At 52.5% G+C, this 25,628-nt stretch overlaps 1 protein-coding gene across 11 annotated transcripts in view; it reads left to right on the forward strand.

Moving 5' to 3' along the window:
- STAB1 (stabilin 1) overlaps window positions 1–24,695 on the forward strand; it is a 53,116-nt gene extending 28,421 nt beyond the window's left edge. For 2 of the 11 annotated variants that reach the window (XM_062500714.1, XM_062500717.1), the window contains 42 exons: window positions 34–129; window positions 702–749; window positions 1,625–1,755; window positions 2,144–2,255; window positions 2,483–2,560; window positions 2,937–3,038; window positions 3,507–3,614; window positions 4,108–4,239; window positions 4,435–4,563; window positions 5,292–5,348; window positions 6,197–6,292; window positions 7,372–7,567; window positions 8,049–8,144; window positions 9,112–9,157; window positions 9,768–9,847; window positions 10,731–10,856; window positions 11,337–11,410; window positions 11,735–11,809; window positions 12,370–12,489; window positions 13,387–13,434; window positions 13,552–13,635; window positions 14,260–14,406; window positions 14,562–14,699; window positions 15,336–15,395; window positions 15,496–15,672; window positions 16,160–16,246; window positions 16,722–16,868; window positions 17,039–17,104; window positions 17,636–17,861; window positions 18,467–18,616; window positions 19,207–19,311; window positions 19,766–19,873; window positions 20,022–20,215; window positions 20,834–20,978; window positions 21,390–21,523; window positions 21,839–22,004; window positions 22,223–22,329; window positions 22,530–22,649; window positions 23,037–23,189; window positions 23,310–23,429; window positions 23,605–24,071; window positions 24,203–24,694. In XM_062500714.1, coding sequence (XP_062356698.1) covers window positions 34–129; window positions 702–749; window positions 1,625–1,755; window positions 2,144–2,255; window positions 2,483–2,560; window positions 2,937–3,038; window positions 3,507–3,614; window positions 4,108–4,239; window positions 4,435–4,563; window positions 5,292–5,348; window positions 6,197–6,292; window positions 7,372–7,567; window positions 8,049–8,144; window positions 9,112–9,157; window positions 9,768–9,847; window positions 10,731–10,856; window positions 11,337–11,410; window positions 11,735–11,809; window positions 12,370–12,489; window positions 13,387–13,434; window positions 13,552–13,635; window positions 14,260–14,406; window positions 14,562–14,699; window positions 15,336–15,395; window positions 15,496–15,672; window positions 16,160–16,246; window positions 16,722–16,868; window positions 17,039–17,104; window positions 17,636–17,861; window positions 18,467–18,616; window positions 19,207–19,311; window positions 19,766–19,873; window positions 20,022–20,215; window positions 20,834–20,978; window positions 21,390–21,523; window positions 21,839–22,004; window positions 22,223–22,329; window positions 22,530–22,649; window positions 23,037–23,189; window positions 23,310–23,429; window positions 23,605–24,071; window positions 24,203–24,416 — 5,265 coding nt within the window. In that variant the 3' untranslated portion in view covers window positions 24,417–24,694. Of the gene's footprint in view, window positions 1–33; window positions 130–701; window positions 750–1,624; window positions 1,756–2,143; window positions 2,256–2,482; window positions 2,561–2,936; window positions 3,039–3,506; window positions 3,615–4,107; window positions 4,240–4,434; window positions 4,564–5,291; window positions 5,349–6,196; window positions 6,293–7,371; window positions 7,568–8,048; window positions 8,145–9,111; window positions 9,158–9,767; window positions 9,848–10,730; window positions 10,857–11,336; window positions 11,411–11,734; window positions 11,810–12,369; window positions 12,490–13,386; window positions 13,435–13,551; window positions 13,636–14,259; window positions 14,407–14,561; window positions 14,700–15,335; window positions 15,396–15,495; window positions 15,673–16,159; window positions 16,247–16,721; window positions 16,869–17,038; window positions 17,105–17,635; window positions 17,862–18,466; window positions 18,617–19,206; window positions 19,312–19,765; window positions 19,874–20,021; window positions 20,216–20,450; window positions 20,979–21,389; window positions 21,524–21,838; window positions 22,005–22,222; window positions 22,330–22,529; window positions 22,650–23,036; window positions 23,190–23,281; window positions 23,430–23,604; window positions 24,072–24,202 lie in introns of those variants that run through there. The other 9 variants (XM_062500718.1, XM_062500716.1, XM_062500715.1 and 6 more) reach the window with 9 other exon arrangements.
- Window positions 24,696–25,628: the final 933 nt, after the last annotated feature.

The raw sequence follows: 25,628 nt of genomic DNA on the forward strand, positions 1-25,628 counted from the left end.
TCTAATTTTCTCTTCCTTTCTTTGTATTTGCAGGCTACATGTGTACCCCTTGGTGGAGGAGAGAGATCCTGTGTTTGCTCTGAAGGCTACATGGGGGATGGCATGACTTGCTACGGGGACATTCTAAAAGTTAGTGAAGAGCAAATGTCTCAGGCCTTTTTGACACTGGAGAGAACTGGCTCTGCTCTCTCTTTACTTTTCCCTGCTACCTTAGTTGACTCCTTCTACCAGCATCAGTGTGAAGCCCAAGTGTATTCCAAGACCACAGGAACAGAAGTGATGCCAAGACTAATTACTGCCAGTGAAACCATAATTTCTAAGCTGCTTCACCCCTGTGCAGGGAGCACCTGTCCTGTGCAATAAGTCATCTTTCCTTTGTTGTTCAGAAAGTTTTTCAAGTCAGAGATGTTAGGCCCATTTTCTGTCATTATTTTTCCCTGATACAGATGAACTCATTGTGGATGAGTTGAAAATAGTTTGCTTATTTGGAAATATATTTTTAATGGCTGAAGTTTGGTTTTAGAAGTACCCATCTCTCCTCATAATACATGGTGCCCGTAATGGTTATGAAGTGAGAAGAATGTCAAAGTCATTGTTGCCAGATTTGATATTGCAAAGGGCTCCTCTCCCCCACCCTCAGTACCCCAGCCTTGTATCCTGTGCTCAGCAGAGGTAACTCTTCTGTTATTTTTATTTGAAAGGAGCTGGCCAGGAATTCCCACTTTGTAGGCTTCTACAACTGGGTTAAGGTAAGAGAAACCATGGGACAGCCACATGGGTAAACTCTGTAGAAGTGAAGTCTGTGAATGAGTCTGTTAGAGGACAAGCAACTCAATTTATCTTCTTATTTAGAGAAAACCAAATAAAGCAAAGGAGAAATGGTTACACAGCAGGCATGCAGAAAAGCTGTGGAGTTTGTGGTAGAATGAGGGTCATGAGTGTGTCTTGGGGGCTTTGCTTCTTTCACAAGAGGAAGCTGGGGCTGTGTTACACCTAATTTTCATGGTTGTACCATCTGTAACCACTGGTCATTAAAAAAAGAACACAGAAGGGAAAGAAGGGGTCCCATTATAACACTTCTTTTAAAAAGGACACCATCTGGGACATTGGACTGCATGTTTGTTCCTTTTCTCATTGCTGCTTCCCTGTCTCTAGTGTGGGAATAAGAGAGATCCTCCACAGACTGCACCAAATCTGTGGAAACACACTATGATGAACAGCCTCTGACTTGAGCTTTAGCTCACCTGACCTGCTGCATACCAAATTGCTTTTTCTAACAGTTCTGTTGGTCCCTCCCCCAAGACTGATGTTGGGGATTCAAAAAGGATTTATGGATATGACTGAATGTGTTTGAAGGAAAACTGAATTGGGAAGGTAGAGCTTAAAGCAGCAGGTTTTCCCTTGGCAGTCAGGTGTCAGCTGTTTTGGCTAAATCACCTGTGGCTTTCATTGACTGCCATGCCCAGGAGAGCCAGGAGATCCTGCTGTTCTGCTGAGCATCTGCCTTGTTCCTTTACATCTCTTCCATGTGACTGCAAGAGTGGGGTGGCTGTGGAGTGTATTTTGCACTACAGCTGTGGCAATGGCATGTCTTATTTGTTCGTTTTTGTGCTTTGAACAACAGAAATCTCTCTTCAGCATCCCAGCAGGAGCCAATTTCACTGTTCTGGTGCCATCAGAAGCAGCTATCAAGAACTTGAGCAATGCTGACAAAGATTTCTGGCTGACCCCTTACATGCTGCCGTTTTTAGTCAGGTATGAGGAGACTCCTGCCTTTACTTTACTGGGCCAAACAACAGTAACAGAGCCATGAAATGGATTTTTTTTTTGTTTGTGCATGACCAATAAGGAGATATCTTGAAATAAATATAGAAGCAAATTTAAATATCTAGCAGGCAACAATTAAGTAGGCATTTAAAACATAACAGACCACAGACCATGGGAAGTGGGTTTATTTTTCATGTATTTGCAGAGAGATTTTCCCAGTCAGATGGCATCAGAACAATTCTCTCCATTGTTCTCTCCACATGCTAAACTATTTCCTGTGAGAGATGTGAATGTTGGGTGGTATGGTCTTATCTCCCTGTCATTGCCAACAGTTCCCTAATCTTTTTCTTTCTTTGTTTGATTTTATTTTCCTCAGAGCCCACTTCCTTGAAGGTGTCTTCACTGCTGAAAAGCTCAAAAAGTTTGACAGGCCAGAATTACCCACTCTCAACCCACAGACCAGATGGCAGATAAACACCACGAGTGGTGTAAGGGTTTCTTACATAAGGCTCATGTACCAATCTCAAATTTAACTGCTGAGGAGCTGCTGTATCCAGTGGGGAGCCTGGCTGGGACACTGGTGCCCTCAAATGCAGGCGTCTTTCAAAAACTGTAGCCAGATTAACCCTGTGCAGCCTTGAATGAGCAATGTATTTGTTTTGAACTTGCTTGGCACTTCCTAATCCTTTTCCTTTTCCCTCTGGTTCTCGTGCAGGTATTGACCATCCAGAATGCAAGCATGGTTGTTAGTGACATCCCTGCCAGCAATGGCATCATCCATGTCCTCAGTAAGGTATGTCAGCACCTGTGGCATTCCCTACTGGGAAATGCTGCAGTTGTAGCAGCAGGTTTGTGTAGCAGCCTCTGTGATAGGGCCAAGGAGGAACACGTCTGGACGGTTTGGAAGGGATATAAAGGCAAAATATATGAGGTTATCACAAGGTCCTGACAGATGTTTCCTGTGCAGCAGTGTTCAGTGTTTAAAACATTTGTCTCCAGGACCCATGGGAGGAGAGTTCCCCTTCTCTTGGCTGATAGAATAGTTCAGGCTATTGCAAGACTGTGTAAAATGAGGCCTTTTAATTGCCTTCCTTGCAAGCAGGGCAGGAGTCCAGTGAGATTGCCTCAGCTCCTTGCTCAGCCTTGCTGTGAACCTGCTTTTTCCACAGGTTTTGTTGCCATCCCCAGGAGATGTGCCACCAAGCCCTCCTGGTCTGCAGGAACAGCTCAGCACAGTGGCCTCTTTCAGCATATTCAAGGAGTTGCTAGAGGTAAGCAGTGGAGGTGAGCACAGCTGTCACTGTCAGAACTTTTTGAGCCAATGCCCACCTTGCCCTGGACTGGGGGACCTAAATTTGGACTGCCTGGTAAGAAAGGGAGATCGTGTGTGTCCTACATGTTCTAGGAAAGCTTTTGAGTGGCCAAAGAGTTAATAATTTCAATTAGATCTCTAGATCACTGACATGTGTTACAGTGGAAGATGACCTGTCTACTGCAGGTGCTCTCATCCCTACACAAGGCAGGGGAAACCAGAGGAAAGGGAAGGTTTTTTCATATCTGGGAAGCTGATCTTATGTCAGCCAGGACAGGAGCAAGCAATCAGATATGTGTGGCTGAGTAGAAGTTGTACATCCCATTTCCAAGCATTTCCTCTTGCCTTTGTAATTGATCTCACATGTGGTTTGGGTCTTAGTGAGTACAAAGGTAATTGCTAATGTTATTGTTTGGACATTTTCTAGGAGTACCAGCTCCTTGGGAAAGTTGAGTCCTCTGAACAGTACACAATTTTTGTTCCTGGAAATAATTCCATTGAGGAGTACTGCCATGCTGCCAATGTGACCCATCTGGTAAGCTCACTGCTAGCTTGCAGTTTGAATATGTGTGGTGGTGGGCACAGGGGCATGTACACTAGAAAATAGTAAACAAGCTCAGGGGATTTCAGCATGCAGAGGAGATGAATATCTGATGCTAAAAGCTGGGAAAAATGTAGTAGAGAAATGAGATTTCCAGCAGAGCTGCACTGGGGTCTGAAAGGAATATTTGGACCCCAAGTGCAGAGTAAATTAGTATGTGGGTAGATGGTACAACATGTTCTGCTTCCTGGCTGGCTGTGGTAATTTTCAGACTTCTGAAAGGTTCCAGAAAACATGAATGGGTTAATCAAGTATCAGAATCATCAAGTGTGATCAGTCATGTGTGACAGAGAGTTACTAGGATCTGTGGGCTTAATTAGCCATCACAGGTGCTTAGGAACATTTCTTAATGCCATACCTCTGACTGAATTGTAGGAAGGACTAGGAAGTCAAAAGACTCCAGACATTTGTATTTTTGTGGATTTAGGACAATGAAACAGTGCAGTACCACATTGTACTGGGAGAGAAGCTCTTGCCTGCAGATTTGAGAAGTGGAGTTCATAAGGAGAGCATGTTAGGGGTCTCCTACTGGCTGATGTTTTACCAAAACAGTACTCAGGTAAGGGAGGTAGACTGTTCTTCCATCTGAGGCTCTGGCTTGACCTATCACTTCCTAAGGCTGGTGACTCAATACTCCCATCTCCCTTTTGCACACCCTCACAAGTTTACTGCTGGGACTGTTTTGGAGCTGCCAAGCAATCCATGCCATAGGAGTTGAAGGTTATTTTCTCAGCTGTTATCTCCTGCTTTGCAGAAGTTTGTCAATAATATTCCTTTGGATGGAAAATCCTTTGAGACGAAGAATGGCATGGTGATCGGGGTGTCCCAGGTGCTCCAGGTGCAGAAGAATCGCTGCACTGCCAATACAACCACCATAGTGAAGGTAATGGTGAGGACCAAGGAGCTGGCACCATTTCACAGGGTTCCTCCAGCTGCTGAGCCAAACTGAGGGTAACAGACAAGCTACCTTAGCTGTCCTCATGGATGTGACAGTAGCTTGTGGTGTAACTGCAGATGAGCCTCATGAAACGGGGCATTATGGAGATTTGGCACCTCCTACCGGGAGATTCTGTACATCTAAAGCAGCTCTTGTGCAGATCATGTTCAGCTCCCTTGCTGAGCCTCCCTCACAGTGCCAGACATGGGGCTGGCTAGTGCAGGGGCTCCCAGATACTCAGCTGTGAAAGGAAAATTCAGCTCAAGTTGTGCATGCCATGACCACAGGCTCCCTTAGAAAATGCTCCCTGTTTTGCCTGAGAGTCATGGCCAAAAGCCCAGTTTGCATGTACCCTGTGCCTCATGGCAATTGAGCCACTAAACCTGAAGACTGCAGTGTCAGACTGAGGTAAGTCTCCCTGCTATGGATCAGGAAAAAAAAGTATTTGCAGCCTTGTGGGAAGGAACCCCAGGGCTACAAAAATCCACGAGACTCAGGAAAGGTGTAGGATATGATTTCTTTTGGTGTTTTGAGCCTCAGAAACATTTGAGCCTCAAAAACATTTTTGTCCCATCCAGCAGCCTATACAGCAGCATTTGTAACTCAAGATTAGTGTCTTGGTGTGACGTGGTTAGAGGGCACTCTTGTGACTTTTCCTGTTCTCTCTGCCCTAGTCAAGGTGTGGCAAGTGTGAGAAGGGGATCAAGTGTCCTTCTGGATCAGTTCTTGTGGTGAGTCTTGGGTTCATGTAACAGCTCACAGACTGGTTGCAGGTAATGCTTTGAGGTCCTTTTATTGCTCTGTAGGTGTCATCTTGATACCTGAAAAAATGTGCCCTCAAGTCCTCTGTGGCTCATCCATTGCCAAGGTTTGCAAGAAAAAGCAGAAACCAAGGGAGGGTTACACAGGAAAAAACGTGGACATGAATCATGAAGCTCCACCCAGAGCTGGCACCAGGCTTTGCCTGAATTTCAGGAGCCCTTTACATTTCCCACTTAACAGGGAAGAAGATATGTTTTTTTTTTAAATTTTATCTCTGACTCTTTTGGCATTATCATAAAGGAAAGCAAATTTAGGGGTGCCTGTAGCAATTCCCCTGCCTGGACCATTGATTTGTTCATGCAGAAGGGCTGGGTGTGTCTGCAGCTTGTTTGTGAGTGAGTGACAAACATTTCCAGAGAGGAAAATAAGCATTTCATTTCCATGCTGGCTGTGAATTGCTTAGCAGCTACATCTGGCCTCTTAAGCCTCACCACTTTATCTTATGCCCAAAAGTTCCCCAATTCTTTTTTTTCTCAGTATTCAAACTAACATATACCATGGGTTTGGCAGGTAAAAAATAAGTCTCTGTGTGGTGACCTCACATCCAGAGATGCCTCATTGGTCTCAGCTCTGGATAGTTCAGGTTTTTAGGGCTATTCCTGTCAGATACAAAGCAAGAACATTGCCATATGCACCAAAATGTACACTGTTTGTCTATACAGTGTAAATAAATACACTGATATTATATATATATATGTATGTACACACTAAATATTGCAATATCTCCTGTCTGTGTCTATGTCAATTATATCCTCAGGAACCCCCTAGAAGCACGAATCTCGCTCACTGTGTGTTGCGCTCTGCAGGGGCAAGAACAGACGGCTGCCAATTCACCTGTGTAAAAGTTTCTCTGGTGAGAAAAACATTTGCCTCTGATTCATTTTGGCAAAAGCAAGATTGGTGTCAGAAGCACAGCCATGGAAGTGCAGGCTGTGCTGAAATCCTGGCTGTGCTTGTGCCTTTGCGTAGCTGATACTGGGGCTGTCTGGGAATCACTCTCCATCCTGGAGGTGAAGGTTGCTGGAACAACAAAAGACCTGCAGAAATGTCTGCACAGTGATGGATTGGGATCTGCTGCTTCGATAGTGTTGCTCTGGGTTTTGTCCTGCAGAGGAAGAGAAGGAGTTGAATGTTTGCAGTCTGGTTTCCTAAGGAAATGAGGCATGAATGATGGTATTCTGCTTGTGCCTGTGCCTTCCCGAATAACTGATGACTCATTGGAGCTGAACCAAAGGGAGGAGCAGAAGGTCTCACACCTCCTGTTGTGTGTGTTATGGCCTCTACCAGTTTTGTGAAAATGTGCTGCTGGAAGAAAACACTTAGAGGGAAAATGGTAAAATAAATACTTGTGTGAATTTGATATCTTAGAGGTGTTGCAGCATCACTTGGAAAGTTTAGAGGGAATGGGAAATTGAAAAGGGACAGAGTTAGACTTACTGTACTCACATAGAGAGTTTCAGTCAGAACTTGTACCTCATTTGGCACTTCTGCATTGCATCATTAGATGGTGTTTCTCATCATCTGTACTGTCCAACTTTGTCCTGTCATGATTTTCTTCCCTCCATGGGTAGATGCAGAAAGAAGCAAGACCAGTTAGATCAGGCATCGGAACCAAATCACCTGGCACAGCCTCTCTCTGCCCAGCAGAGACACAATGAGGACACAGGCAGGAGATAGGCTGGAGGGGCACAGGATATTTCAGTCACTCACCAAAGAGCCCGTGTTTCTCAAGGGCAGTGCAGACCTTTACATGAAGCTTCGGGCAACAGAACACCTCAGGGCGTTCACTCCACCCTACTGCTCCTTGCATGTGCTGCCAGAAATTATGGCTGTCACACAGAGAGGGGAATCAAGCAGCTCCCAACATGAAGCTGTACCTTGTGTGTGCTGCACAGGATGGCTCACCACAGCTTGTCCTCATTGTTTTTCCAGAGGTCCGTCTGCTGTCCCGGCTACTACGGCCACCAGTGCCAGATGTGCCCCGGGAAGCCGGGCCAGTGGTGCTCTGGGAACGGGGAATGCCAGGATGGCATCCAGGGCAGCGGGGAGTGCCGGTGCCTGGAAGGATTCCACGGCACTGCCTGTGAGATGTGTGAAGTGGGACGATACGGCACCGACTGCAAATCAGGTGACACCGATGGCTGGGCCAGCTTGGCTCTGCCAAACTGCTCGCAAGGGCAGAAAAGCGGCCACATCTCAGCTCTCAGGAGGGGTGGTGGGAGAGCACAAAGGTCCCAAGACTCTGAGACAGGCAAATGGCTGCCAGGTCTCTGAGAGAGAGACAGCAGGAGTGGGCACTTTTGGCCAGCCAGAGGAGTGGTCCCATTTTGCATCCTCAAACCAAGCATGTGCTGTGCTGTGCTTCTCTTCCTGCTGCCACCCAAACTACAGCAAGCAAAGGCAGCTGGTCTCTTCCTGGGGCTTTTGGCCTGGCAGTGAGGGATCAAGAGCTGATACTCCTGTGACATTTTCTTTTGATACGCCTGTGACATTTTCTTGATGGCAGTTTGATGTGTTGGATTTGGAAGAGAGCAGCCAGTGAAATGGCAGCAAGACTCTGTGGGTGAGCCCTGGCTGGTTTGACAGTGGTGGTGGTATTTCCCCTGCAGAGTGTGCCTGTGACAATGGCATTTGTAATGATGGACTGCAAGGGGACGGGAGCTGCGAGTGCTTCCCAGGGTGGACGGGCCCGACCTGCCAAGAAAGTACGTGAGTGTGAAGGTGTGACAGTGGCAGAGAAATCTGAGGGATCCTACTGGGCTGTCAGAGCAGCTCTGTCTGCTCTGACCACAGAGTCACATGTACTCTGCATTTCCCCAAATCTTTTCAGACTCTGTTTTCTCATTCCTGCACACAAGCTGCATTTGCTGTGACTTCCCCACAAGCCCTTGAGTTATTTTGATAAACCAATAAAAGCCTATCCCTGCTTCTACCTCCACTGAGGTTAGAGGCACCTCAAAACCAGCCCCTAGTTCTGGGAGACAAATGAGAGCTGCCAGTCACATTGGGCTAGTCATGACTCCCATTGCTTGCCTAAGGAGGTGGCAGGGCTTGACTTGAATTTTCAAAAGACCACAGTGTGTTTGCTGAGCTGCTTTTTCTGCTCACAGATCCACTCACTCAGGTGACCTGAGGCTGTGGTCTGTGGTTTTCAATAAATCTGTCACTGTGTGTCAAAGTAACATGTTGAAGATGGATTTGGGATTTTGATTAGCATATGGGTGAGGAGAAACCTGAGCAGAACTAAATACCTTGGGATTTTAAAGGTTTGCACACAAAGGTTGGTTTTATTGTGAATTTAGAAATAGAAATCAAGCAGAGCTATTTACACTATCTAGTGTAAATGTCAAGCTTGATAGCAGTTCATCTCTTGCTTTGAAAGCGCCAAAACCAAATGGCTCTGTATTCTGGATTAACAAAGTTTCAGTCCTTGTTTCGTTCCTACCAGTGCAGATGCCACACAGATAAAATCAAATTGAACCATTAGCTCAGAAGGAGAACATCAAATTCACCCCCTTACAAAGTGCCAAAACATAAATCCCATGAGATTTTCCTGCTGCCACACAGGACAAGGGAGTTAGCACCACTCCTAGCTTGCAGGCTCCTTTTCTCTAGATGGTAGAAATGGCCCCAGCTGAAAATTCCAAGTTATATTTGTGTTTTCTCTTGCAGGAATCAAGATTGACTTATGCAATAACACTTGCCATCAAATGGCCAAGTAAGTGCAGTGAGTTTGTGTGAGTTTTACACAGAGGTGATTCTGGCTTAGGGCTTGGCAGAGGGCTGGCAGAGGGTGCCTACTCATCAAAGATGCATAATTGTCAGTTCCTTTCTGGGAACTCTCTTTGGACCTGAGCCACATGTAGTCTCCCCAAGGATTTTGTCTGAGCATAAATCTAAATTCCTTCAGCGTGTGTGGATGGGAGAAAGCAGAGATTCCAAGGCTGGCCTTATTCATGGAGCTAATCAACCAGCCATTCACAAGCTCTTTCTGCCCCTGCCAAGAAATGGAACAGGGCTGGAATGACTCCCTGGTGCCCCCTTCTCCATCCATTATCCAGACTCCTGTTTCTGGCAGGGCCCCTGTCATCCCACTTGCACCTTGCAGAAGCTCCTGGATGTAGTGAGGCTGCACTGTGGGAGGCCTGGGCTGGACACCAGGTCCTGGCCAGCATGAGTGGAGTGTTTGGAGCTGTAAAGAAATACCTGGAATGTGCCTCCTGTGGTCATTGTGGTCTCTTGCCTATGCCAGATTTGTACAGTGCTTCCCACCAGCCCAGCAGATCAGAAGGTGTTGTCAGTGATCATTTGTCTCCGTCTTGTTTCAGCTGCCTCAACAGCTCCACAGATTCCCTACCTACCTGCTTCTGTTCTGCTGGATACACAGGGAATGGGACCCATTGCACAGGTGTGTCCAGCAAAGACAAGGTGAAATAAATGGCAAGAAGTTGCCAGAGGAAAGTTTACTCAAATCCTTTTCCTCTCATCCATCCACCATGAACTCTGCCATGCTTTGGTAGAGATGTTTTCTAGTCCAGAGATTTACACAGGAGGCTTCTGATGTTGCTAAAGCCTGCAAGAGAGAGTTAAAAGGCAGGCAAGTGTAGGAGGGCAGTTCTTACTGCCTGATACACATGAATGGATTGTACTCCTTCTAATATCACAGTACTGGTGGCAAAGTTGTAACAATTTTGGCCATGAATCCTTGGAACATGGGTGTTTCAATTCCCTAGAACTTTGTGATTCTTCTATTTGCTGGCTATACCAAAATCAGGTAATAGTGCAGCAGTAGAGCCAAAATGAAGCAGAATTTCAGGCTACTTCACCAGAGCTACATTACAAACCTTGTTTATGTCAAAAGCAAACAGACCAAGAAAAAAAGGTGATAAAATTGTAACAGTCAAAACACTGGTAGACATTCCAATTTCTTTTCTGTATTGCCCTTGTTGGAAAGTAAGGGGGGAAAAAAGCAAAATAACCCCGAACATGTACATTGTTCAGGTAAATGTATTTTTTTCTCATCTAACCATTAGCGGTCAGTGAGAACATCCTGTTCTCAATCCTGAAAGATTTCCAATTCTGGGGTTACTTAAGCTCAGCTTATTTACTTGGGCTGACCTCTCTCAGGTCGGGATGAGGCTCCATGTCCTTAAAGAACCAACAGTTTCATTGGGAAACAAAGGGATTTTAACAAGATGTTGTGATTTTGTTAAGACAGATGATCATTCTGGCACAGTTGATCATTCCTAGGTGTTCTGAGCTGATTCTGCTCCTCTCGTTTTTGGTAACAGAAATAGATCCCTGCACTATCGACCACGGTGGCTGCTCCATGCAGGCTGTGTGCACCAAAGTGTCCCCAGGAGAGAGAACCTGTGTTTGCAAGGAAGGCTACGCTGGGGATGGGACACTCTGCATGGGTGAGCACTCAGGGTGGGTTTTGGGGGTAGCAGAGAAGCAGCATCAATACTAAGGGGAGTTTTAAACTGAAACTCTAGTGTTTTGGTCTCAACCGAAAAGATTCCTGTGAGGTTTCTTGCTCTTATGCATGTCATGGAGAGGCCCAGAGACAGAGGGTGAGGGCAGTCTCCTGCCGTGGTGCTCTGGGTGAAGATGGACCTAGAGAGAGTCCAGTCCTCTCATATTCTTTAAAGTACACCCAGACAGACTTGGAATTTTCTGTGGGCAGATTTGTCACAGGCTCAGAGACCCACATGTGTCAGGAGTAAACTTGCAGTTGCACCCTATTCCTTTGCTATCACAAGACACTTTCCCAGGAAAGTCTTCCCCAATCTGGAAAAGGTTCTGCCTGTTGCTTTCCCAGTACCTCTTTGGATCATCAGTTCCCAGCTGCCATGAGCAGCCCTCAGCAATGACTTGGTCTTATTGTTTTGCTGCAGAAATTGATCTCTGTCTTGAAAGCAATGGGGGCTGCCACACCAACGCAGAGTGCACCAAAACAGGCCCAAAGAAGGTGAGTGTGTAGGGTGGATTGTCACAGCTGTGTAATTCTCCTAGAGACAGTCCTGCCCATTGCAGTGCCCTGCTTTGTGCTTTCTCCCTTCCATGCAGAGAAGGCTCTGGCAGAGCATGAAAACATTGCTATTTCCATGAGAGCAGATGGCTTTGCTGGCCAGAGGCTGAAGGCAGTCTCAGGTTATATTTGTTGTGGACACAACCTTGGTTATTCATGGAGGCAACAATGGATGCTACACCACATGCCTTCTGTCCAGGGCAGCCCTTGTGTGTTTCCTTTATGGGGTCCAAGTCTGAGCCCAAGGCTCTGTTCTCCCTCCAGGTTGCCTGTAACTGCCTGCCTGGTTACAGTGGGGATGGTGTGAGCCAGTGCAACCCCATCAACTTGTGTGAACAGGTATGTCTGCATTTGGTTGCTTCCAGAGGTGAGGGCCACAGCCTGGAAGTGTTCCCTTCTCCCAAGAGTAAACAGCAGGAACAGTTAGCCTGGCTGGTTGGAGCTGAAGTCTTGCCTTTCCACATCTTGAAGGATTTCCTTGTGTGTTTGGTCTCCATTGCCTCCTGCAGGCACCTGCAATTATGTCAGTCACTCGGCATGCCCTCAGGGTGGAAAGAGGGTCATAGGGTTGGAGGCATGTGGGCTTTTTCCTTTGTGCCCATTTCACATGGGATGTGCTCAAAAGCCTCAGAGTGTTCAGGTCTAACGTCTAACTGTTCCTCTGAATCAGGGGCTTTGTCATGGACTCTGCATTCCAAAGTGAGGTGTGAATGTCTTGTTTAGTGGGATGGTGCTGGGAAGCCCTTGAGAATTTGGGTGAGGTTTATTCTAAGGCACTAACAGGGGGAACAGATGGTTTCCTTTCGATGGGCTGGATGGAGTTTGCAGCTCCCACATGCAAGCAGCAGTTCAGGTGGTTGGAGGAGCTCCTCTAAGCAGCCTTTTGCTTTCCCTGCCAGAACAATGGAGGCTGCAGCCCCTTTGGGCTCTGCAAGTACACGGGCCCTGGCACTCGGAACTGCTCCTGCTCCTGGCACAGCATTGGAGATGGCTTCACCTGCCGTGGCAAAGTGCATCAGGTGAGAGGCACATGCTGCTCCTTCTGTGTCCCCTGCCCTGCAGCAAACCCCTCCCTCCTCTCCAGAGGATGAGCAGATCTTGGTGACATATGTGTGGTGTGGGAGAAATGCTTTGAGCAAACTCTCCATAAATCATAGGTGTGTTTGGTGTGCCACCTATGGGACAGAATCACGGTGAAGTGACTTTGTTCCAAAGGGAGGGAACACTCCACTGCTGTCAGCAACATTAGCCATACCTCCAGGGGGCCGCTTGCTCCATGTCATAAACAAATGGGAGTGACCTTGTTTTTTCCCCAAGGCAACTCACTTCTGCCCCGTGGGATGAGGGCAGGTGTCCCCCCTGGCCATGCCAGGACTTGGGACCCAGTCTGGAGGGCAGCAGTCTATGGCCAGTTGTGTTACCAGTACAATGACTGTCCTTGGGCAAACTTTTCAGGCAGTGGCAAATAAAAGCTTGTGCCCACAGCAGAGCCACAAGAAAAGAGATGGGCTGTGTGTGTAGCTCTGCTCTTACTGCAAGTCAGTGTGGTGAGGAGAGAGCGTTTGCCTTGCTAGGGTGTGTCTGCCCTCTGGACAGCACCCCAGAACTGGGCAGTGGCAGCACAGTGAGATTAAAGCAGAGATTTTGTGAAGCACAGGCAGTTAGCCATGAGACCAACTAGCAGGACCAGCCAGCTTTCATCTTCTGTCCACTCCATCCTGCAGCAGTTGTGAATGGGGCAGGCAGAGCTCACTGCAACATCCATGTAATCTGTGCTTGCAGAGCTGGTGAGGGAGGGAGGGAGGGAGGGAAGATCACTGTGGTGTGTCAGGAGAAGTGGTGCACATCTCTGTGCTGGTTGGTGAGGAGCAAGTGGAAGGGACCCTGCTAACACCAGCTGATTCCCTTTGTTAAAGGAGCTCGGAAGGATTCCAGATGCATCCATGTTCTTCAGGATGATACAGGTTGGTGGCAGCTTTGTCCTTGTCTCTGTGTAGTAAATCCCATCTAGGGCTTTCTGCAAAGGGTCTTGCTAACTGGAACAATGTTTTCTGCTTCCCACAAATGCTCTCCTAACACAGGCAGAAAGCATCAAAGAACTCAGCGGGGCAGGGCCTTTCACTGTCTTCGTCCCACAGACAGATTTCATAGGAAACACCACAGTGGTGAGTGCCCTCCCGTGCCAAGCTCTGTCGGGTGTTTGACAGCTCCAGCTGTGGCAATGTTCCCTCTGGGTCTGTTCTGTCCAGTGAATCAAGGCAAAGGGGCTGCACCATTACCATAACCCTGTAACCAGAGTTAAAGGCATCCCCTGTTCTCCATCAGTGTAAAAGCAGAAGCTTGGAGGCACCTCACTGAGGAGACAACCTGGACAGGGGTGGACATATCCCCTCTTGTAAGGACACCCTTGTTGGAGATGTTGTCTTGTGGGCCTCCGAGGCAGTGCCAAATCGGTGGTGTGTGGTGGCTTTGGTGCCCAAGGTAACAGCAAGGATCCCATGTGTCTGTGACAGACCCCTTAATCATTCTCAGGAGTAAGAGAATGGCAGCTTTTTGTTGTCAGTGTAGTGCAATATTCTAACCCCATCACTGACTAGTCAAGCTGGTTGAAATTTCCCAAAGTTCTCAAATGGTTTTATGCCTTCAGTGTGTTTTTGGGGGACCATCTTCCCTGCAAGGATGAGTCAGAGGCAACTCAGGCAATCCAAGTCTCTCTCATCGGGGCTGAGGGCCCCTGTGTGCAAGGTAAAATGCCCCAGTGTGACCTCACTCCTATTTTCTGTCTGCAGTTTGAGGAGTGGAAGAGCAGAGGTCTCCTTCGGGACCTGCTTCGCTACCACATGGTGGGCTGCCAGAAGTTGCTCTCCAGTGACCTGGAAAACCAAGAGTCCCTTACATCTTTATCTGGACACAAAATAAAGATCACAGTGAATGAGGTAATTCCCTTTGCTGTCCCTTTGTCAGGACTTGTCAGCTTTTTCTGTCAGGTGGAGGCATCGTGGCTGTAGCAAGTGACTTGCCCGGGGCCCACAGACACTCCCAGGGTGGTGCTGTGGCTGATGCAGCCCTCAGCAGGTCCCCTCTCTCTCAGAATAGCATCACTCTCAACGAGGAAGCCAAAGTGGTCAAGAGTGACATTGTGGGTGTGAACGGGGTCATTCACTTCATCAACAAGATCCTCATTCCCAGTGACCTGGTGGGCCATAACATTTCCTCAAAGCTCTCACAGGTAAGGCTGGAGCTGTGCCCCGGTGTCGGGGCTGTGGTGAGCTCAGGGACAAGATCCCTCTCCCAGCAGTGCTGCCTCAGCCCAGACCTGCCTGGGCTGCTCTTCCTCCCATCCCTGACTGCCCAGGGGGTTTCTGAGGCCACAGATTTGGCTTGTGAAGGTGACAGCATTTGTGGCATAGTCATATTTGGAAAATAAGGAGCCTTTTCCATCACTAGGGGACAACAGTTCCAGATGTAGGCAGGAAGATCTTGTCCTATGCCAGCCATTACACTCCTTTTCCAGCACAGAGCAGGTTGCAGCACGAATTTGCCCATGCCTCTCTGTGAATCCTTAAGCAAGCATTAGGGGCTTATAAAGCCTGCATTTTACAGAATGTAACACATTTTCTGCGTAGCACAACAGAGTTCTGGAATCCATCCCAGCTCCTGCCATAGCAGTGTCTATCCAGGATGAATCAGAAAAGTGGTGGCTGCTGACTGCCAGCCCTTTCCAGGCCAAATCATCAGCATGATGGTGACAGAGATAAGCTTACCTTTAGCCACTGCAGCTGTTGCCTGTCTGGTTTCTCCCCTGCACTGCTGGTGCTGGATGGGGAACCCTTGGTGTCAGCCGTTTGCTTTCCTCCCTGTGCAGCAGAACATCACGGAGGTGGCCGAGTCCTTTGGGTACAGGATTTACAGCAAGCTGCTGCAGGTGAGGCGCTGCCCCTGCTGCCCTGGGGCAGGGCTGTGTGCCTGCACGATCACTGTGGGCTCGGGGCTCTCTCTCGCTGTGTGTCGCTGTGCTCCGGCAGGATGCAGAGCTGCTGCCGCTGCTCGGTGACCCCGCTCACAGACCCTTCACGCTGCTCTGGCCCACGGACGCCGCGTTCAGAGCCCTCCCGGAGAGCCAGCACAAGTTTCTGTACCGCAGGGAGCACCGCGACGTGCTGGCCTCCTACCTCAAAGCACACATCATCAGGGACACCAAGGTAACTGTGACAGCCCTCGGGCTCGTAGCTGCCAGGGCCACGCGAGGTGCCACTGCTGTGTCAGAGTGACCTTGCCAAATGTTTTGCTGCCATAGAACACACAGCGTGTCAGTTGTTTTGAGGAAACCCAAAGCTGTTTGGGCATTTGAGGCACCTACAGCATCATTGTGAAACTCTGGTGGCTGAGCTGAAATCTTCTGTCATCTTCTGGGGAGCTGCAGGGCTCACAGGCTCTAGTGCACAGGGTTATGAACGAGGGGAGAGCCCAGCTGAGCAAAGCCAGGCCCTGCTTTTTCACACTGGCCCCTCACTGTGCAGGAATCTGGGACTAACCCAGCACAGCTGTGCTGTGCCACCCACACCAGCTTCAGGGACTGCTACATCACACCCCTCCAAGGCTGGCCGCCAACCCCTGTCCTCACCATGTGTCAGTATGAACTGCCAGTTTCACCAGTCTCTCCTTCACATTCTTCTTTTTCCCTCTTAGATTGTTGCTGGTAACGTGCCCCAAATTGAAACCATACGGACCATGCATGGCTCCACCATCTCATTCATCTGCAGCAAAGCCCATGTGGTGAGTGTTAGTGATTCCAGGCTTGGCTACCCATGGAGCAAGTGTCCCTGGGCATGGCCACGGGGCAGCTGGTGCTTCTGGCAGGGAGTGAACACAGAGCTGGGGTGCTTGCAGGCTGGGACACCCCATTCCCTGACTACAGCTGGGCTGTAAAGAGGCACAAGGCGTGGCCAGCTGGCAGGGAAGTGCAGAGGTCTGTGGTACCTGTATATGGATGTTACAATGATTGGCTGCAAAGCCAACCCCATGGAGCTACAACCTTTAGAGAGCACGTGCTGCATGGACAGAGGCTATCCTTAGGAGAGGTGGCTATGAAAATGTTAAGTGGGAAGGGTGGTCAAGGACATGTGCACAGAGATTTTGGAGTTCTTGGGGTGATTTAGAAGCCATGACAACCAAAACCAAGCAACTTTTGGGTGGTACAGCCAGGATGCAGGATGTGCCAGAATCACAAGTTGCTTTCTTCCTCTGTTAGGGGGAGATTCTGGTGGGGAACAGCGATGCCACCATCATCCAGAGACACATGGAGTTCAACGGGGGCATTGCTTATGGCATTGATAGACTGTTGGAGCCACCGGACCTGGGATCTCGGTGTGACGAGTTCACCCTTGTTGAGCTGCAGGTAAGCACCTGTGGTGAGGTGAATGTGAATCTGGGCCACCCATGCAGTCCCATTCCTGGGAAGATGAATGTCTGGAGGGCTTGCTGCTCTTCCTTGGCAAAGCTCTGAGCAGCCAAGAGAGGCAGCAGCACATACTGAGTTGTTGTGAAGTTTCTTTCTCCCCTCCACAGGGATCTACAGAGAGCTGTGGACTCTGTGGTTTTGAGCCACCCTGCCCTGCTGGCTCCGTTCAACGGGTAAAGCTCACAGCTTTGTCACCAGGGAGGCCCGTCAGGGGACTGATGACAACACCCACGTGCCCCTCATGTTTTAGCAGCAAAATGAAGGCCCACCTGCATGTGGCAAGCCCTTGGTTCAGTCACATTGTCCATGTCTTGCCCCAGGTCATGCAGGAGCTGGGCTTAAAAATATGGGGTCCCGTGGTCTTTGCTTGGTCAGTCCTATGTGGGTGACAGTGTTGGTCCTTCCAACAGCACTGGGGGTGGCTCTGGGTGCTTTAGAGCAAAAGAGTTCAGCCTGGGAGTGGCTCAGGGGTCCCATGGTGAGCAGCCTTGGGAGGCAGCGGCTGTACCCCGTTCTCACTGCTGGCTTCTGGCATGTCCCTGAGGTTCCTCTGGGGCTCCATTGTCACCATCCCCAGCACATGTTAGGAAGCCTCTGTTACTTGTCATAAAACTGAATGAGCTGAATGAGTGGCACAAGAAAAGTCAAGGTGAGTTGTCAGCGACCAGTGTGGCAAACTCTGTGTTTTGCCTGTTTCCTCACAGGGGGAAACCAGGCGCTGCTACTATTACGGGAGCCACCTGCTGAGGAACACGTTCCTGCTCCACCGCAACTCCCTGCTGCGGCCGGTGTGGCCACACTCCCCGTGGGACCCCTTCAGGAGACACTTCTCTTCCAGGGGGCCTCTCAGACGAGGCTGCAGGAGAAGCTGTGTTTCCAGCCAATGGGTCCCGCAGTGCTGTGCCAACCACTATGGCCGGGACTGTCGGGGTAAGAGGCACGCCCCCCTGTCCCCAGCGAGGAGGTGACATTACTGATTCAGCACATCTGACATCCATGAGGGTGTTTCCCTGGAGAAGGGTGGGCAAAAGTCCAGGTGGGGAGCCCCAGGCTGTAGAGGGTACAGGGAGCAATACCCTGGGATTATAACAGGGAGTTCCCTTTCCTTGGAGAATGTCTCTGAAGAGCCCTGGGCACAGGGCTGCTGGGGATGGCTGTCAGACATGTCACTCACCTCTAGATTATGTAAACGCTCAGTCATTCCCTAGCATCTGCCCTCTGTGCCATGGGCAGCTTTCACATCCTTGGGTGAGCCTGCTGTTCGTGTGGGGCAAGACAGCACAGACCCAGCACATCACACCAGAGGTTCTTCCCAGGCTGGAAGCTGTGCCATATTTGTCCCTCTTGCCCCCGTCCCTAAGTTTTCCTGTCATGGGACGTCCCCAGCGCTCAATGCCCAGACTCCTGAGCTCTGTGGTCCGAGCACGACGTGAGCAGCAGCTCAGGGACACCTGGTGTCCTGGGGCAGCGGGCGGCTCCCCTCCAGCACCGGGTCCCTTTGTCACCAGAGCCTCACTAAGGTGCCCCATTTGCAGCGTGCCCAGGGGGGCTGGAGGCGCCGTGCAACAACCGCGGGACCTGCGACGACAAAATCGGCGGCTCAGGGAGCTGCAACTGCAGCCAGGAGTTCATCGGGACGGGCTGCGAGCTGTGCGCGCCCGGCAGATACGGCCCGGAGTGCCGAGGTACCGCGGGACAGCAGCACAGGGCTGGGCAGGGGAGGCAGCACCGGGGGCCGCAGGAGACGGGAGCTGCTGGGCTGAATCCCCCGCAGCCCACGTCTGATAAGAACACAGCGTCAAAGACCCCTCCTCCTATGCCGAGCACAGCTGAAAGCCCCAGTTTGGGAGAAAGTATTTCACTGTACAGTGAGCTGGGGGACACAGAAGTTGTGACGAATCCTGTGCACAAAGAGCATCACCTGGGATGTGCTCAGCAGGGACCTGTGCCCATGTGAGACAAAAGCAAAGGGAGGGACTAGAGTCCTCCATCCTCCCATTCTGAATGGGCCTCATAGGCTCTCAAGGAATGTTTCGGAGTGAGAAACACATTCCAGAAATGCCCAGGGGAGAGGAGTGATGGGGTATTGTGGGTGCAGAGGCTTCTCTTCCTCTGTGAGGGGTGTGTGTGACTGGGGGGCAGGACTGGCAGGATGGGATGCACTGGGCTCCTGTGCCCACCTTCACACCTGCCCACAATACCACATTTCTGCCGCGTGGCTGTCCCAGGGCCTTTACACCAAGCCCTAAATGCTGTGTTTGTCCATCCCTCACAGAGTGCAACTGTACTGAGAATGGTGTGTGCAACGGAGGCCTGCACGGTGACGGCTTCTGCTTCTGTGCCGAGGGCTGGACTGGGGACCGCTGTGAAATCAGACTGGGTGAGGGATGCTCAGCTATTCCCTGGGACCCAGCTGCTCTTCCCTGGGACCTGCTGCCACATGGCTGCTTTCCCAGGAGCTGGGTAGTTCAAGCAGCTGTTCAGAAATATCTCCAGAAAGGAGCTCTCAGTTGTGAGGCTCATCCCAAGATCTGTCACACGCTGGTGAATGTCACAAGGGTTGGGGTGGTGAGGAAGGGCCAGAGGAGGAAAGCTCTGCTGGATCATGATCATGAGCTCAGAGGTGCTCCAAGAAGGGCTTGGAGGTGAAGATCTGAGGTGTGTTTGATGGAGTAACAAACTCTGTGTTTGGGCAAGGCACCTGCAGAAGAGAACGGGAGGAGGGAGAGAGCTGGGAGTGTGGGGTAGGTGGCCTGGGGCAGAGGCTGGCGGTGGCAGCCGTGGCCGTGTCGCAGCCCTCCGGTCACTGTGAGGCGGGTGTGTTCTGGTTTCAGTGGTGACACCCACCTGCTCTCCCCCGTGCCACGCCCAGGCCGTCTGCCGAGCCGGCAACCTGTGCGAGTGCGACCTGCACTACGAAGGGGACGGGAGAAGCTGCTCAGGTACGGGACAGCCACGGGAGCTGGGCTGGAGCGGGGAGGCAGACAGGAGGGCAGGACAGCAGGTGACCATCTGCCGATGGCCATGCTGGGGTGACCCCCAGGACGCCTCACGAGATGGTTTCATTAACCCAGGCCTTCCCTCCCGCAGTGATCGACGTGTGCAGCCAGGACAACGGGGGCTGTGCCAGGCACGCACAGTGCTCGCAAACCGGTGTGAACGTGTCCTGCGCCTGCGACCCCGGCTACAGCGGTGACGGCCACATCTGCGAGCCCATCGACCGCTGCGCCGACGGCAGGAACGGGGACTGCAGCGAGCACGCCCGCTGCATCAGCACCGGCCCGGTGAGCGCAGCCCCTCGGGCCGGGGACATCCCCGTGCCGGGGAGCACCGCCCAGCTGGCTGCCCTGGGACAGCCCTGGGACAGTGTCCCCCCTGCTGCAGTCTCCTCCCCTCCTCTCCGTGCCCTCAGGTGCTGTGCTCATCCCGCGGGTGCTTATCACGGGGCAGGGGCTGTGCTGCTGTGATAGCTCTGGGGATGTTATGCTGAGGCTGTTTTTCCCCACTCGTCTGTCTAAGGCGCAAAAGATGTGTCAGCTGTGTCATTCCTGGGCTGTTTTGGGGGCTCCTGGATGGTCCTTCAAGGACAATGCTGGCCATTTTTGCAGAAGAACCAAAGTTGATCACCACAGGCCAGAAGATGGGACTGGGAGCAAGGTGTAGTGCAAGTGAGGAGCCACATACTTCAAAGCTCAGCTCAAGCAAACAGCAAGGACTCGATGTGACCCTGCCTGGGTGTGGGGGTAGGACAGGCCATGTGGCCTTTCACAGCTCTGTCACAGCCCCAGCAGGCTGAAGAGGCATTCCGAAGGCTCATCCCATCTCCACAGGGATGCAAGGATCCCCAGCTGGCGCCTGTGTGTTTGCACTGACACTACTGCTACCCTTCCCTTGTGCTGCAGAACGAGCGGCGCTGCGAATGCAAGCAGGGCTACGTCGGTGACGGGACCCAGTGCCTGGAGGAGGCCGTGCCCCCCACGGACCGGTGCCTGGAAGACAATGGGCAGTGCCATCGGGAGGCCACCTGCACTGACCTGCACTTCCATGGTGAGTGTGCAACCCTTCAGGGCCGGGGATGCACGGAGAGGCCACATTCCATCATCCTTCACCTCTGGCCTGGAACTCCCCTCAGGAGAGCTGGAGGGTGGGATGGCCAAAGGGACAGGGACTCATCCCTCTAGCTTGGCGTGGTTTTCACATTTCCCTTTCCCCTACATGTCATATGGGGAGGTGAGCCATCCTTGTCTCCTTCCACGTGATGTGAAAGGGCCTCTGGTGGCAGTGGCTCCCACGGAGAAGACAAGAAGCTCAGAGGAAGCCTCTCCTTTACTTGTGCCTTGTCCACATCCCACCCTCCTTGGCAGTGGTACCCATGGTGACAAAGGGACTCATGGGGCTGCCCAGGGAGGTGGCTCAGTGTGTCCTGTACTGATGCCCCTGGGCTTTGGTATTTTGCAGATAAGACCATGGGTGTGTTTCACCTGCAGTCACCCCGAAGAAAGTACGACTTCACTTATGAGCAGGCTCAAGCAGCCTGTGCTGCAGAAGGTGCTTCCCTGGCCACATTCCAGCAGCTGGGTGCAGCACAGCAGGTCAGGGCAGGGGTGACTCTGTCCCCTCGTGGGACTGGGACAGGCCATGCACCTTCTGGGGCCCGGGCTAGCCCAGGGGTGATATGTGGGTGGATGACCTCTCCTCCTCTCAGCCAGGCCCTGTTTGCTCCATTTGCATCCATAAAACAGGAGGGCTGGCAGTGGTCTTGCCAGTCACACTGGGATGGGACTTGTGACTGTGCCCAGCACTTTGGGTGTTGGGGGTATGTTGGATGAGGCACGACGGGAATGTTCATTGGGGTGGAAACCTGGGAGAGAGCTATTTTAATCTAATAATTGATTTTCCTCTACTAGATGGGATTCCATCTTTGCTTGGTGGGTTGGCTGGACAATGGCACAGCTGGATACCCCACAGCCTACCCCAATCCCAGCTGTGGGTCCAGCCATGTGGGCATTGTGGACTATGGCTCCCGAAGCAACCTGAGCGAGACCTGGGATGCGTTCTGCTACCGGGAGAAGGGTGAGTGGTGCCAGCACTTCTGGGGACAGTCCTGTTGGGCACAAGAGCTGGGTGAGGGCAGCAGGCAGGGAACTGCCCTGGAGCATGACGGCAGGCAGGCACACCCCCTCTCCCATACCCATGTCCAGAGGGAACATGATGAGGGTATCCAGAAATCAAAAGATAGTTGGTGCAGCCAGCACCGGTGAGTCCAGTCACACCCTGGTGTTCCTTTGCAGATGTGACCTGCACCTGCCGTGATGGGTTTGTGGGAGATGGGTACTGGTGCAGTGGGAAACTGCCCGACGTGCTCGCTGACCAGGACCGCTTCTCCACCTTCTATTCTGTAAGCGACGCTCTCCTGGCTCGGCAGGAGCAGCAAGGCAGAGGGAGGGATCGGCTGGAACAGGGAGCAGTTGGGGTTTGGTCTGTGTGCAAGACACAGAGGGGGTTTCTTTCCAGGGCTGGGGGTTCCTGGGCCAGGGAAGGTGATGGCATTGTGCTGCCAGCAATGTGCTCATGGGGAAGATCTCCCATCTCTTCCAGATGTTGCTCAATTTTGCCAATGACACGGAGGAAGGACTGGATTTTTTCATGTACTTGTCTGATGTCTCTGTTCCCAAAACTCTCTTTGCTCCTCTGAATTCTGGCTTTGCAGACAATGAGGTAAGCAAGCAGGGATGAACTATTTGATCCCCAGAGGAGAGCAGGTGCCACCAAAGCTGGCATGACAGTGTGAAATAGTCTGGGGAAGGAGGAGGAATTGTGGGTCAGAGAGGACAGAGGATCAGGGGATTGGAGGTCTCCAGTCCAACCGTTCCCTCAGAAGAGCCATTTAGGTCAGGATGCTCTGAGCCTTCTCCAGCTGAGCTTTGCCAATCCTAAGGATGGCAAATCCCCTCTGCTGTGCACATTCTGTGCCATGTTTTCCATGAATGGAGTTGTCCATGGCCATGGAGAGAGTCTGGGCTTGGCTGGGGAGCTGCACAGCCGCAGGGAAAGGGAGAGACCAGCTCATCCATTTCTCACCCCTGTGCACTGGTGCTTATTCAGACACTGACAGGAGAAGAACTGAAGCTCCATGTGTCATCCAGCAATGTCATCCTCTTCAGCTTCAACCTCACGACAGGCACCGTCATCCCGTCCCAGTCAGGTTACGATCTCCATGTGTCAGACCTCCCAGCAAGCAACAGTACAGAGCACTCGGTAGGTTTAGCCTTGGCTGAGGGCAAAAAAAGCCACAAGTTTTCACCACATCTCTTTTGAGGCAGGGAATGATGAGGAGCCTTTCTGGGCAGGTGCCATCATCTGTGTCCTGTGCTGTAGGACGCCAAGGGGATCAATGACACGATGATTGTGGAGTGGGACATCCTAGCCTTCAATGGCATCATTCACGTCATAGCAGAGCCTCTGAGGATCCCACCGCCCGTTGTTCACCTTGGCCAGGTGAGTCTGGGGCATGAACAGGGCTGGCATTAGGGGATGGGGATGATGTGACGGAGTCGTCCCAAGAGCTGGCCTCGTCCTCTGCTCTCTGGCGTGGCTCGTGTTAGGAGGGCTGCCCGCAGGGCCATCGCTGAGCCGGGGCATTGCCGTGACGGGCCCGCCGTTCTCGGCACAGGTGAACGGTGCGGCGCAGGGGCCGGGCTCCGTGGCCACGGGGACCTTGTCGGCGCTGTGCTTGGCGCTGGCACTGGCTGCGGGCGCCGGCGTCGCCTACTACTGCGTGAGGAGGCGGCGGCAGCAGGGGCAGTTCGGGTACTACCAGGTACGGGCGAGCTGGGCTGCGGGTCCCGGTGCGGGACGCGGGGTCCGGGTCCGCGTCTCCGGACGCGGAGAGCCCGTGGGCGACAACGGGCAGGGGGTGCCCGCATTCCCGCCCGGTGCCGCATTCCCGCGCACCCGCCGCTCCCGTTGCAGGCCGATCTCCGCGGGGACGAGGAGCAGGACGAGCAGCAGGAGGAGGAGGAGGAGGAGGAGGCGCGGCCCCGGCCCGAGCGCGCGGCCCGGCCCCGCCCACAGCGGCCGCTCGTGGCCATCCCCAACCCGCTGTACGGCGGCCACGCCCCCGACTACGAACCGCTGCACGTGAGACACGCCCCGCCCCTTCCCTCCCCGCCCCGCCCCTTCCCTCCCTCCCTCCCTCCCTCCCTCCCTCCCTCCCTCCCTCCCTCCCTCCCGCCCCGCCCCGCGCTCACGCCGCGCTCTTTCCCTCGCAGGACCCGCCCCTGGCGGACACCGGCGCTGACCCCCGCGGGTTCCCGCAGTGACCCCGCGCGGTCCCGGCCGGACCGTACCGCGCCGCCGGGAAATAAACAGCTCGGCGCCACCCGCTCTGCCCCCTCCTGCCTCGCCGCCCCGGCCCCGCCTGCCCCGCCGGTACCGGCGGCCCTCAGCAGGTGGGAGCTCCAGCCCCTTGTGGCCCCCGCCTAGCACCTGTCGTGGCCCCGTACGGGGTGGTGCCTGCCCAAGCCTCCAGCCCCCAGGGCCCGGTTCCGCCGCTCCCAGGGACATACGGCCCTCAGTGTGCATGTGCAGCATCCCCCGGGGCCCGCCGGGCCTCGCTCCCGTGCCCTCACACATGGCCAGGTACGAGTCACCGCCCCGAACGCTCTTCCCGGGGACGCCGTGCCTGCACTACCGCTGTAAGGGCACCCACAGCTCCGTGCTGAACGCCTCTGCCTCGCTCCTCCCCATGCCCACCCCGGCTTCTGCCCAGGCTGCCCCTGGTCGTGCCCCCAGGGCAAGCAGAGGAGCTCCGCTGGGCACAGTGAGCGGGTTAGTCAGTTAGTTACACATGCTGCAGACGTTTATTGAGCTACACGCTACACACAGCACAAAGACAAGCGCCACATGCACCTACTACAGCTGTTTGATTAGAGCAGCCACGTTAACAGATTGTTCAAGCCACTGAGTCCAGCACAAGGCATCTTGAAAGTGTGCGACAGGCTGGCACATGGCACAAAGGCAGTGACACACAAGGGCCAGACTGACTGGCCAGCCTGGCACAGCACTGGGGAGGAACATGCAGGAGAAGATTGTGAGTGTGTGTGTGTGTGTGTGTGTGTGTGTGTGTGTGTGTGTGTGTGAGACTCACTGAGGATTGCTGACACTCTCAGCGCCTTTCTCTGAGGCACAGGTCCTGGCACAGGGTCCCCCACACCGCCCTGGTTCCTCTTCCTCAGCTGGCCCCACACTGACACCCTCAGCCCTTACAGCCACCACCACGGCCCAGTGCTCACAAGCCCCTGGTGCCTGCCCCCGTGCTGATGCTCAGCTCCCTCCAAACCCCTAGCCCTAACCCACTCTGCAGTCACTCATTTCACTTCTGTGCCTGCTCACTGCCAGGCCCTCATTTCTCTGTTCCCTCTCTCCTCCCTGTCACCCCAACACTGACTGCCCCTGAGCAAGCAGGCACTGGCACCCTTGTTGCCATCTGCACATGGTGTGGCAGTGAGGGGAGGAGAAGGAGGACCAAGGCAATCATGATCACCACCCCTTCATCCTATAGCCATTGCTTCCCACACACCAAGCAGTTTGCTGAGGGCATCATCTCCTGCCTCTTAGGGCAAACCAGTGCCAGAGTGGCACAACTGCCACCACCTTCTCTCCACCTCACCTGCCCTCTACCCCTCCCCAACACCC

This window comes from Cinclus cinclus, chromosome 12 (assembly GCF_963662255.1).
Source record: "Cinclus cinclus chromosome 12, bCinCin1.1, whole genome shotgun sequence".
Taxonomy (NCBI): Eukaryota; Metazoa; Chordata; class Aves; order Passeriformes; family Cinclidae; genus Cinclus; species Cinclus cinclus.